The following is a 12,351-nucleotide window of genomic DNA, read 5'->3' as shown; positions in this document are numbered from 1 at the left end:
GCAGCCCTGACCGCCGCTGCCAGGGTTGAAAACGTCTTGAAATGAAAGCGTCAGGAGTCCGGAGGGCTTTCATCGCGTTGGTCCCGCTCGAAAAAGGAGGTCAGCCTTGGAAAATGCCGGCCCGGTTGCAAAACTCCACCGACTCCTGGAATCGCCTTTCGGCCCCAATCTTAGAGCGGTCTCCGGGCGCTTCTCTCCCACCCGCTCACCCACCCCTGGCTTTGCGGAGCCCCTGGTTCCTTCCGCACGGAGGAGGCGCCTGATGACAACCAAGAGCAGCCACACGTGCGGGACGCTGGAGGGCGGACCTCCCCTTTCGGTTTGGGAAGGGGAGCGCTCCCGCTCCGCCTCCGGCTCCGCCCGCGCGAGGGCCGAGTGACTTTCCCAGCCCGGCACGGAGCATCGGGCGCATTTCTCCTCGGAGGGGCGGCTTAAGCGCGATGCCCAGGTGGCTCTCCGGTGCCGGATCGCGGCATCTGATGCCTCCCGCTCGCCTCCTTCGTGCCGTCGCCTTCTTGCTCTTGGTGCAGGCCCCCGGGGCTCACAGCCTCGGCCTCTACTCGCCCGATGACCCGCTGGTGGAACTGGACACCGATACGCTGGAACGCCGCATCTTCAACTCCACTGGCGTGTGGGTGGTCGAGTTTTACGCCTCCTGGTGCGGCCACTGCAAAGCTTTCGCCCCGCTTTGGAAAGGCTTGGCCAACGACCTGAAGGGTAAGTCCAGCAACCGGCCATGGCCAAAAGCCAACAAGCTGGCCGGCCGGGGCCGGGGCCGGGGCCGGGGGTGGGTGGGTGGGAAACCTTCCTGGTCCTCTTCGCTACCCGCCCTCCTCTCCCGAGCAGGTGTGGGCCCGCCAGGTCGCACCAACTCAAGAGATGCCCTCTCGGTTGGTCCCGGCTTCGCAAGTTGCCCGCAGCTGCGGCGTAGTAGAGTATGCCCGAAATGAAGTCCCGGTGAACGAAAACCAGCCGCTGCTTCCACTCTCATGGAGTTGAATGGCTGCCTCTTCCGGGACAGGGTTTTTCCTAGGCGCTGGTGTTGCTCGGCGTTGGCTTTTTCTTTAATCGCGTTTCCCCTTCCTTGCCTTTTTGTGTAACACAGCCTTTCCCAACCAGGTGCCTCCCATTGCATTGTATTACAACGTCAGTAGTTCCCAAAGGTGACTCACTGGATGATACGACCGACAGGCAGTACAGGAACAGAGAATTCAGAAGTTCCTCTAGGTGTACATTTTACTACTGTCTATATACTGTGAAGCAAACCTGTTAGTGTTCACTAGGTTTTCTTCCAAGTAATTTATTTTTCTTCCCAAAGAAAAGATGAAGACATAATTATTGATTTTAAATTGACCTCCCTCCCTGCCTCCCCTCTTCTGTGTCCATTAAAAACATAATAATTTGGCCTTTGCATTGGAGCAGTAGGAGGGGAAAGCTTAAATCCCTAACTATTTCCACTTGCAGATAAAAAAAATCCCTGAAACTGTGAAGAGTTTAAAAGGATGCCTTTCTCTCTAATTGTTCTTCCGCCTGCAAAGAACATTCTCCTACAAGTCCCCTCCACCTATACGTTGTATTATTTCCTTATTTCCGTGACTCTGTCCTATACTATTCTCACTCTGCCAATTATTTCCTCACTCCAGTAAGTTTGCATTAAATCATTAAAAAGTATATTTAGGTTGGTCTCGTTGTACTGACCGTACTTGCTGTATCAGTCAGTTCTAGCTAAGTAAATACAGTTTAAAGCCTGTCCTGCTTGTGTCTAACATCAGTGCATTGTCTGCAGTGCATTGTGTACAGTAATTCAAATATCTGGAGGGTGTCTGCTTAGAAGGAGGATGCAGGTAGTCCTCAATTTACAACCACAATTGAACCCCAAATTTATGTTGCTAAGTGAGGCAGTTGTTAAGTGAATCTTGCCCCATTTTATGACCTTACTTGCCACAGTTGTTAAGTGAATCACTGCAGCTGTTAAGCTGCTAACAGTTGTTAAGTGAATCTGGCTTCCCCACTGACTTTGCTTATCAGATGGTCGCAAAAGGGGATCACATCATCCCGGGATACTGCAACCGCCATAAGTATGAGTCAGTTGCTAAGTGTTTGATCACATGATCATGGGGATGCTGCAACGGTTGTAAGTGTGAGAGAGAGTCATAAGTCACTTTTTCAGTGATGTTGGACTGTTCTAAATCAAGGACTATCTGTATGTGCTAAACACACAACCTGTGAAATCTTCTAAATCCTGACATCTAGCTGGGGTAAATTACAAAAGACATGTGCAGTCTTCTTCTCACAGCATGGATTCTGTGAGTGTACTCTGAACCAACTGTGCATTATTTAATATCACAGTTGAACAATTGTTTCACCTCAGTTCTGCTTAAAAAAAAACAAGAACCACAATTTAAATCTGTTTTGCTTCTCAGCTGCAGACATCTTAGGGCTTTAAAGCTTCACGGTTATTACTGGCTCTATTAATGTATTACATTACATTTGTGTAATCCTGTCATAATTTCTCTTTTATGGTTTCTGTATGAACATTTTCCACAGTCATTTTCATTACTTTTTCAATTATGACCAAATTGTCTTTGTTATTACTGTTACTATTTTTACATCTCTTGAACAAATATTCCCCTTCCTTTTCTTCTGTGGTGCTTTTTTATGCTTCATCAGTGAATTTCCATTTTAGTGCCAATCTATTTCATTAGCCTTGGCTCTTTAGGATTGCAATGAACCTCTTGTTCCTTTGTATCTCTGTGGTTAATTATTTTTCTTTTGTTCTAATTCAAAAGGAGAGGTAGATTTGTTTTTTTTAAAGTTTCCCTTGATGGATCAGTATTCCTTTTAAGAAACTTGCTGCTATAAGTGTTTGTGTTCAGTAATACCTCTGAATGATTATAGGATTGTAGCTTGGAAGTTTCAGTTCAATTTATGGGAAATATTATTTATTAAATGTATGCCTTACCTGACTCCTAACCTTTGTGGGAATCTTCACTCCCATCTGTCTTTCAGAATAGGTAGGTGTATCTCACTTCATGAGGCTAAATTTAGCTTGAAACCATAGAATGGAAAATCATGGCTCAATTCTTATTGGGTCTACTTTTGTGCTAGTCAGCCATTGTTCTGTGGCCATTTAGCAAATGGAAGGCCAAATTAATATAAACAACTCTTGCACTCAAAACCCTAATCCTGTTCTATCTTCATTAGACAGTTTTGGGCAGTGAACAGAGGCCTCCTTGCCTGTTGCAATGTAAAGATAAAAACAGCAAAAATGATAATGATCTCATTGTGATAGGCTTTGGGCACAAAAGCCCTTGTCATGGATGCCTTTCCTCTTATTTTTGGGGAGGAGGAAATGAGCAGAGAAGTAAGAGACAGTCAGTTTAACATTTGAATTTGTTATTGTTTGCATAACAGCAGTGGGAGGTACAAGAGGCCATGCTGGGAAGTTGGACTGATAACCATATCTTTGCTAACCAGCTTTAATAGAGAAAACTGAGGAAGCAAAATGGTAATTAATGACTTGTAAGCAAAAAAAAAATGTGGAGGATTTTGACAATGGGAAAGAATCTTGCAGGCCTACTTGTTTCTCTCTTTTTCTTTAACAGGGCAATGTAGAATAGTGTTTAGTGATGGATAGGGCGTGCATAAGCGCACCAACGTGCCTACCGTCCCTGTCCTATTGTTTCTTTTCTTTTTTTCCTTATATGTATCCATCTATTCATAACTATGTTTTTACTTATACCTATTATTTTGTAAGCAATTGACAAAAATAAATAAATAAAAAATAAATAAATAAATAAATAGATTGTACCTAAGAAGACAGTCATACTCTCTCAACTGCACCAACTCATCAGAAATCATTCCTTACTGTGATACATAGCAGTGGTTCTCAGCCAGAGGGCCATGCCATGTTTTTAGGGAGTCACAATGTATATATGATACAGTTTAAATCAATGATCCCCAAACTCTTGAGCTCATTGATCCCTTTATGAATTTTCACATTGTTCATTAACTCCCAAACACACATTATGGGTAATTTAAAGTAGTATTTTAACTAACAGTACTAATTGTTACAATAACAATCCCAAAGCAACTGGATGACCACTTCTACACCACTGGCATTGACAAAATTACCATCAGTCGGTTGCAAAAGGCAGGTTTACTTTGAGGATCTTACATCGTGCAATGATACTTTTAGCACCATTAATTAAAATAACTTACCATTAAAACAATTTGCTTATCCCAGGTCTTTGGGAAGGACTTGATAGATGAATAAAAACGCCAAAGCCAATATAAACTTCTGGCTGACTCTTCAACCAAAACAATTATGGATAGTTGAACTGACTTTTGGAGGCCAATATTGACCCCTTGATTGGCGTGTAGTGTAGATCAGGGATCCCCAACCTTTTTGGCCTTGCCGACCCGGTACCGGCATCAGCTGGGCGCCGCGGCCGGTGCCGGCATCAAATGGGCGCCGCCATCTTTTTTGCGAAAAAGTGCTTCCGGTGACCTCACCGGGCACTTTTTCGTCAAAAGATAAGCGGCATAACCTCGGTGAGCTTTTCGGGTAGAAATGGCTTTCTACCGGAAAAGCTCACCGGCAGCTAGCGCCGCCATCTTTTTGATGAAAAAGTGCTTCGGTGAGCTTTCTACCGGAAAAGCTCACGGAGCTTTACCAAAAGATGGCGGCGCTCTAACCAACGGCCCGGTAAGAGTTGTTCCAGCGGACCGGTATCGGTCAGCGGACGGCGATTGAGGACCCCTGGTGTAGATGGAAAGAGTCTGAAGAGTGGGAGTCACAGAAGTAAATGAGGTTCAGAAAGGGGCTGTGAGCAAAAAAATGATTGAGAAGTTTTGTTAGGTAGCATCTTCCAGCATCAACTGATAATTTTTGGGTTAGCAGCTGCCCATTTCAAACTCTGGACAGTGAACAATCATATAAATAATTAAAGCACAATAGAGGAAAAAAAATTAAATTCAAATAACAGGCAAGAGATATTGTAATCCTTTCATGTCAGCATAATCAGGAACTGGGCCTTTTACAGACTCAGGACTCCAGACCTGGGTACATTGCCAAGACTTCAAGACCTTCTGAGAGGCCAACAGAGTTGGGGACCATCCTAATTGCAGGAGTATAGGTGCTTCGGCAGAAAAGAGACACATCTGGTTACCCACCAGGTGCTAATCCTTGGTTGATAGGAGACCTGGAGTATGCCCATCCTACCAGATCAGATTGGACCAGATACAAACTGTTGGAAAAAGACATCATTTAGGTAACCTGCTGCCAAACCATGGAGGGCTTTAAAATTGCCAACCATCACCTTGAATTGCACTTGAAAAGACACTGGCAACCAAACCAAAGCAATAATGTTATGTGTGCTGAATAGCCAATGCTATTTACAACCATGCTGCTGCATTCTGTTCCAGTTTAAGGTTGATTCCCAATTTCCCCATCATCATACAAGTGGTCATGCCCGTGCACGCACATACACCACACACACACACACACACACACACACACACACTAGCATTCTCCATACCAGAGAAACAACAAAAAAGGGGAAAAAATCAAGAAGATGTTGGGGTGATGGGAAGTTGTACCTGCACTGGGAGGAGAAGGAAATAGAAAAGTGGGAAGAAAACTAAATAAGAAGTGTGTAATTGAATGGGGAAGAAAGAGTCACTTCCAAGGAAGGGATCAACTCCAAGATAATATATTAAAGGCACCACAGAGCAACTCTTTTCAGCAACCCTGCTTGTTTTTGACACTTTAATCCTTTTGTTTGTTATTTGCTCAAGGATTTGCTTAGCAAATACAAGAGCTCTGTGATAGACTATAGATTCTCAGGAAGGAGGAAGTCCATTCTAAGACGGGGATGAGACAAGAGCCAACACAATCCAGATCTGGATCAGGAGAAAGAGGAAGGGATTTAGGATAGCCACTTTCTAGAATCTCCCAAAATGTATCCTTTGGGTTAGAATAGTATAAGTTTACTCTGGCAAGATTCTGTCTTTGTGGTATGAGTAATTAAGGAACTGAACTTTGGCTGTATCATTTTATATCATTCTTGAGCTAAACCTGACGATCTCCTCCCAGGCAAAAGCTGGGGAAAAACCCTCATTTTTTTTCAGGCAAATAAGATAACCTCTTGGAACTCTATATTATGTCAATAGAAGCTATTGATAGCAAGGTTCAAGAGTGTGCTGGAAGTGTAATCAAAACAAATCCATTATATTTTTGTTGCAAGATCTGCAACGTGAATATGGCAAACGATTGTCAAATGTTTAAATTGCTGACTAATATAGTGAAGTTTTTGTTTTGTTGTTATGTTTATAGATTCTACTTCTTGAACAAGAATTCTAAATTAGAAACTTAGAAATCAACTTGATCATGAATGTTCCCATTCATTTCCTCCTTTTTCTTCATGGTTTTTTCTCCTTCTCTTTTTCCTTTTTTATGGTTCATTGCACAGCCAGTCAGGTGCTCAAACTGGATTTGGCATTTTTATCCACCTATCCTATTGAATCCTTCCCATGTTGATGGCATTGAAGGTATTGTTGCAGGATATAAGCTGCTCCAAGTAAAGCTATCTTTTGCAATTGACTTTTCAATGCCTTGTTACTGTTGGTAACAACACATTATGTTTTCTTTTGCCACAATCATTCTAATTCTATTTGCAAGTCCTTGTATTTTGTATTCCCCCCCTCATTTTTTTCCTCTTTTCTGCTGTCTCCAGATATTGCCATGTCCATTATCCACACTTTCTTATTGATAATTGTTATGCCTGTGCTGTAATATGGCTATTAGAATTCTAAAGTCAGAGAGCACTTTACCTTATTCATTTTCTAGGTCTTTCTCTATTTCTAGGACTTTCCTAACATTTATTACTTGCAGGCAGAGTATTTCTTGTAGATCTTCTAGTACACCATTGTTGCTACTTTGTCATGCTGTTTGTAATCAGTCTGTATGATCTTCTTGCAGCAGTTAATCAGGAAGTCCACTAACTTCTTCCTTTAACTTCTTTCAAAGATGGCACTTTCTCTCTGTTATTGTCTTCTTAATTCTGGCCTTATATCCATTTGTTCTTAAGCCTTGATCTTATGCAACCAGAATTAGCCTGTCTGTCTCTTCAAATTTCCTGGTCTTAGCTATTGCCAGTTCGCATTAATATCTGCTGCTATTTTTTAAAGTACTGGACATGTAATACTTTGTCTTCCCATGTCTCTTTTCTATTCTTCATTTGGTTTTTCCTGTAGGCAAGTTTGGCCTCTCTAGTACTCAGTAGCCTTCCTAGTATATTAGTTTCAGTACATCTTCACTGTCCTTCAGATACTCTGCCAATGCCTTTTTTTTTTGTCTGTTGTGCTTGCAACATTCCATGCCCACCTATTTTCCTTAGAAAGTAGAGTATGTCAGCATCACTGTGAGAATGAAGGGCATGATTTATTGTCATTTTTCTGATCTTCCTATCAAGGGATTTTAGTACTGTTTGAGGCCAAGCCATATCACAGCAATGTATCTAATGACTGGAATTGCCCAGATGTCAATTGCCTTCATGGTAAAGTACTCTGAGTTTGGACTTTTAAGATCCTCTTCACTCTCTTGATATATTCACTTCTGACTTTTTTCTTGACTTCAGCGTGCGTGATGTTGTCAGCTCGAAGGATGCCCATGTATTTGTAGCGATTGTCTTCATATTTTTTATTTTATTTTCATAGGGCATTTTCCTTCAGTGTTCACTGTTTTATCCTGTTCAATGGTGAACATGGCACATTTGTTCAATCCAAATTCCACTGCAACATCTTGACTGTACGGGCAGTGTTGTACAGTGATTCTATTTCAGATGGTGTTTTTCCGTACAGCTTCAGGTCATCCATGCAACAGAAGTAAAATAACCTAGCAGATGTTTTTGATATTTGCTAGCCATGGCCTGAGTTATTCTGTATTGTTGATAAAGGAATCACTGCAATGACAAGCAGTAGTGTGATAGTGAATCTCCTTGTTCCTGTCTGGGTATTAACCTCTCTCAATTTATCATCATTGACCATCTCCTGAGTCTTCCATTGTACTATCAGCCTTTGCACAATATTTCTGATGTTTCAACTGACTCCAGTTATTTGTAGCCACTTAATTAGCCAGTCATTGTGCCAAGGAGTTGAATGCCTTCTGGTAGCCAATCCATGATACATTCAAGTTTGTCTTCCCTTCTCTTGCAATTTTCCAAAGTCATCTTGTCAGCTAGGAGCTGATTGTTTGTTCCTTGGCTCTTTGGCCTGTTTCTTTTTTGCTCAGGTAGAAAAAGCTTGTTTTCAATTAAATGCAGCTGAACTGCATCAGTCACAACACCAGTGAGCAATTTGAACGTTGTTGGTGAACAGGTAATTTGGTCTGTAGTTGCCTGGGTGCCCTTTGCTAGATTTTTCATTATCAGATAAGTTTTGCCAGATGTTAAACCACTCTTCAATTTTACCTTCTTGCAGTATGTTATTAAGTGCTTCACAATGATTGGGTGTAGACCAGTCAGATGTTTCAGCCAAAAACCAGCAGACCAATTCCTAATATTCCTTGCCCTTTGGTCCACCATTTCTGCTATTATTACAGATTCTTTCATTTCAGTTTCTTTTTTACTTATCTATCTCTTTTAGCCAAGGTGCGTTATTAAAATTGGTGATTAGCCTGTAATTTGCTATTTAAGCCCAGTATCTTCTTGGCTATGGCTGTTATTTTCTGATATATTATTTCCAGTGTTTCCTTGAACTTCCTTGTTTTATTATTATATTTATTTCTATATTATTATTACTTTGGGCATGTCCATGTCAAAATTATCTCCCCCCAAAACACTGAGACTTGTTTTGCCTAACTTATCACTATAGATAGGACAGTCTGAATCCTTTTGCTAGCTACAGGTAGTCCTCAACTTACAATCACAACTGAAACTGGAATTTTACCAGTACATGGGACATCATATGACTGCAGTGCTTAGCAGCCTCAAACCTGGCACTCATGGTTGCCATCATTAATTGAGGATCACAGATTGTTAAGTGGAGGGAGCCATAAATAAGGAGTGTGGAGGTACCACAGGAGGATGTGGGAGGCTCTGGGAAACCTAGCACAGGCTGTGCCTGAATTGGGAGAGTGCTACAGTACAGCACAAAACTGCAACTGCCCGGGGAAGCCTCAGCCACCTCACCTGACCCAAAAGCACTTATGGCTGGCTGAGGAATTCTGGGAGTTGAAGTGCACAAGTCTTAAAGTTGCCAAGTTTCCCCTGCTGTTGATAACAACTGTCTGATAAGAAATCCCCCTTTCCTTTTTCTACAAGAGCTTAGGCTGCTTCTGTTGTGAACTGTGTCTTCCATTGTACCACAGAAGTAGATCTGGAAATTAACACGTAGACCAGATTATAAGATTAAGCCTGAAAATGGCTGTGGAATTTAAACAGGTTTTATAATGCGCTGCTATAAAACCAACATAGGCCAAGTCATTCACACACTTCAAAAATGCTTCTTCTAGCAGGTCCATTTGTCACAGAAAAGAACAAGCTAGCATTCAATTCAGTTTCAAACTTGGGTATCCAAATTTGGTCCACAGCAAATTCCTGATTTTCAGTGCCACATTTTTTTCTTGCTTATATATATATATATAAAACAGAGTCTAAACTAAATGGGTTAAGAAAAATAAGTGTGGTTCCTTGTTATAAAAGAAATGTTGGCCTCCAGGATAAAGCCCAGTTCTTATCCCTGTCTGTCTAAACCCCTAAATTATTTGAGCTGATAGCCAGATTTTCGTTCCAAGACTGAGAAGGAATTGCTAGAGGGTATTCTATATTTAGGATGCATTGTTTAGAACTCTCAGTTCTACAAGTGGAGTGGAAAATTGCCCAAATGTAAGTGTGCCACATTATTGCCAAAGTATAGCAAATATGTTATGTGGTGAAAATGAGGAAGAAAGTTTTTTTTTTCTTTTATGTGATACTGTATTTACTCTCTGAAATAAGCTGCTATGTGCAGCTGTGAGAGGTTATAATGATATGGTATGCCTGGATGAAAAAAATAATGAAATAAATATATGGAAAATAGCATCACATGTTTTAGGAGCCAGGGCGATTAAGGAATAAACATATTTCTTTTTTCTTTTGGGAGAGGAAATAAATGAGGCATAAATTGGAAAGTAAAATTGAACAACTATATTCAATTGCCTTTTTTTAAGGGATTTTCCTTGCCAGCAACAGGATAGTCAGGATTCTGACTTAACATCTTAAACTCATTCCTTGGCTACGTTCAGGAAAGTCTTGGCTCTTGAAGTAGTCACGTTCTGCACCACACACTCTTTTCACTTGTAGTTGTTCATCCCCAACAGTAGAGACAGTTTCCTTGTTTTTGTTTTTAAAAGAGTCCATTTGAGAATTTCTTCACTATTTGGGATGGCTCATAAATAGGAGCTGGAGATATTCCACTCTGGCAAAAGCTGACGAATGGCAAACATTTTTTAAGGCAAAATCTATGCAAAGGCAACAGAAAGAGTAGCTTGCCAAGTCTCTCTTTATGTGCATTTCATGTGAAAATAAAAATAATTAATACAAGAACATTTGTTCAAAAACAGCTTGCAGGTGGAGCGTCTCTTCCCCAAGTGTAGGCCATGGATGGCCTGATTTGAGTCTGCTGAGCAAGGAGAGCTCTCTAAGGCAAGGCGTTTGAAGACATTTGCAGTGGAAGTTTAAAACTCAGCAAGCAAAATGCATTGCTTGGAGGGGTAGTTATACCAATTTTTTGGGAGTGCCTTCAAGTCAGTTTTTGATGACCTCTTGACCTGGTCCCTGCAGTTTTCTTGGCAAGGTTTTTCACCAGTTTCCTCAGGCTGGGAGAGAGCGACTGGCCCACGGTCACCCAGCTGGCTTTGTTGTAAGGACTCATAGTTTCTGTGCTGGTGCCTTAATCACAACACCAAACTGGCAACCTTGCCTATTGCTGAAGTTTTGCGTTGGCTGCCGCTTGCAAGATCTGGTCTTTCTTAATCCTGGTCACATCATACATGTAATGTCCTCGACTTACGACCACAATTGAGCCCAAAATGTAGGTTGCTAAGGAAGACATTTGCGCATATTCTGACCTTTCTTGCCACAGTTGAATCACCGCAGTTGGTAAGTTAGTTATACGGTTGTTAAGTGAATCTGGCTTCCCCATTGACTTTGCTTGTCAGAAGGTCACAAAAGGTAATCACATGACCCCAGGATCCTGCAACCATCATTTATATATATGAACCAGTTTTCGGGCATCCAAATTTTGATCACATGACCATGGGGATGCTGCGATGGTTGTAAGTGTGAAATGTAGTAAGTCACTTTTTCCAGTGAACTGTTGAACTTTGAACAGTGACTAAATGAACTGTGGTTAAGTCGAGGACTAACTGTACTGTACCCAAGATAACTTGCATACGGCAGAAGACAGAATGCTGAGGAAGCCAGGAGCTGCCCTCAACAGTTATGGAGTTCTGTAGCTTACTTAGCATCAGGGAATTTCTTTCTGTCTAACTTGCCTTGTAAGGTTTTTATAAAAATGAAAAAAAGAACTCCCTGAGAACAAGTCATAATACAGATACAGATACAAATTAACAGAGTTGGAAGCGATGTTGTAGGTCATCTAGTCCAGCCCTCCACCCAAGCAGACCCTACACCATTTTTGATAGATGGCAAGTCCAGCCTCTTCTTGAAAGCTTCCAGTGATGAAGCTCCCACAACTTCCGAATGCAAGCAATTCCATTGGTTGGTTGTTCTCACTGTCAGGAAATTTCTCCTTATTTCCAGATTGAATCTCCCGTTGATCAGTTTCCATCCATTATTCCTTGTCTGGCCTTCAGGTGCCTTGGGATATAGCTTGACTCCTTCCTCTGTGTGGAGCCCCTCAAATATTGGAAGACTGCTATCATGTCTCCCCTGGTCCTTCTCTTCACTAGACTAGCCATATAATCAATAATACATTACAGTAAATCTAATCATTAGCCCAGTATTATACTGAGCAAGTCTTTCAAATTGCACTGCATTCTATTGTGTGTGTGTGTGTGTGTAATAATAACATTTATGTAAGCAGGAAATTTTTGTGTAAGAGAACATTTAAATGACTTTGCAGCTTTTGCTTATGATCCACCAAAAATATGGTCCTAATTCCATAGATTAATTTGCTTCAAGATTTCTGGCAAAATGTCTTTCAAATGGTTCACTAGACAGAATGACATTTTCTTAAACCTTCCCATGGAAGTTAATTTGTTTCCCCACCCCCTCCAAAATGTGGAACAATTATTGCTATGTGCCTAGAAATCAGGAAGTCATTAGTACCTAAGCCAGCATTCATCTG

The 12,351-nt window shown here is 41.4% G+C and overlaps 1 protein-coding gene across 1 annotated transcript in view; it reads left to right on the top strand.

Annotated features, from left to right (window-relative positions):
* Nucleotides 1-408: 408 nt before the first annotated feature.
* Nucleotides 409-12,351, top strand: part of QSOX1 (quiescin sulfhydryl oxidase 1) — a 59,462-nt gene continuing 47,519 nt past the window's right edge. The window contains exon 1 of the mRNA XM_026669231.2: nucleotides 409-717. Within this exon, the coding sequence (XP_026525016.2) occupies nucleotides 441-717 (277 nt within the window). The 5' untranslated portion in view covers nucleotides 409-440. The remainder of the gene's footprint in view (nucleotides 718-12,351) is intronic.

Source organism: Notechis scutatus, chromosome 3 (assembly GCF_049901735.1).
Source record: "Notechis scutatus isolate UNSWTSFEM ecotype Mainland chromosome 3, rNotScu1.2, whole genome shotgun sequence".
NCBI classification, from domain to species: Eukaryota; Metazoa; Chordata; class Lepidosauria; order Squamata; family Elapidae; genus Notechis; species Notechis scutatus.
This window is presented reverse-complemented; position numbering and strand designations above follow the sequence as displayed.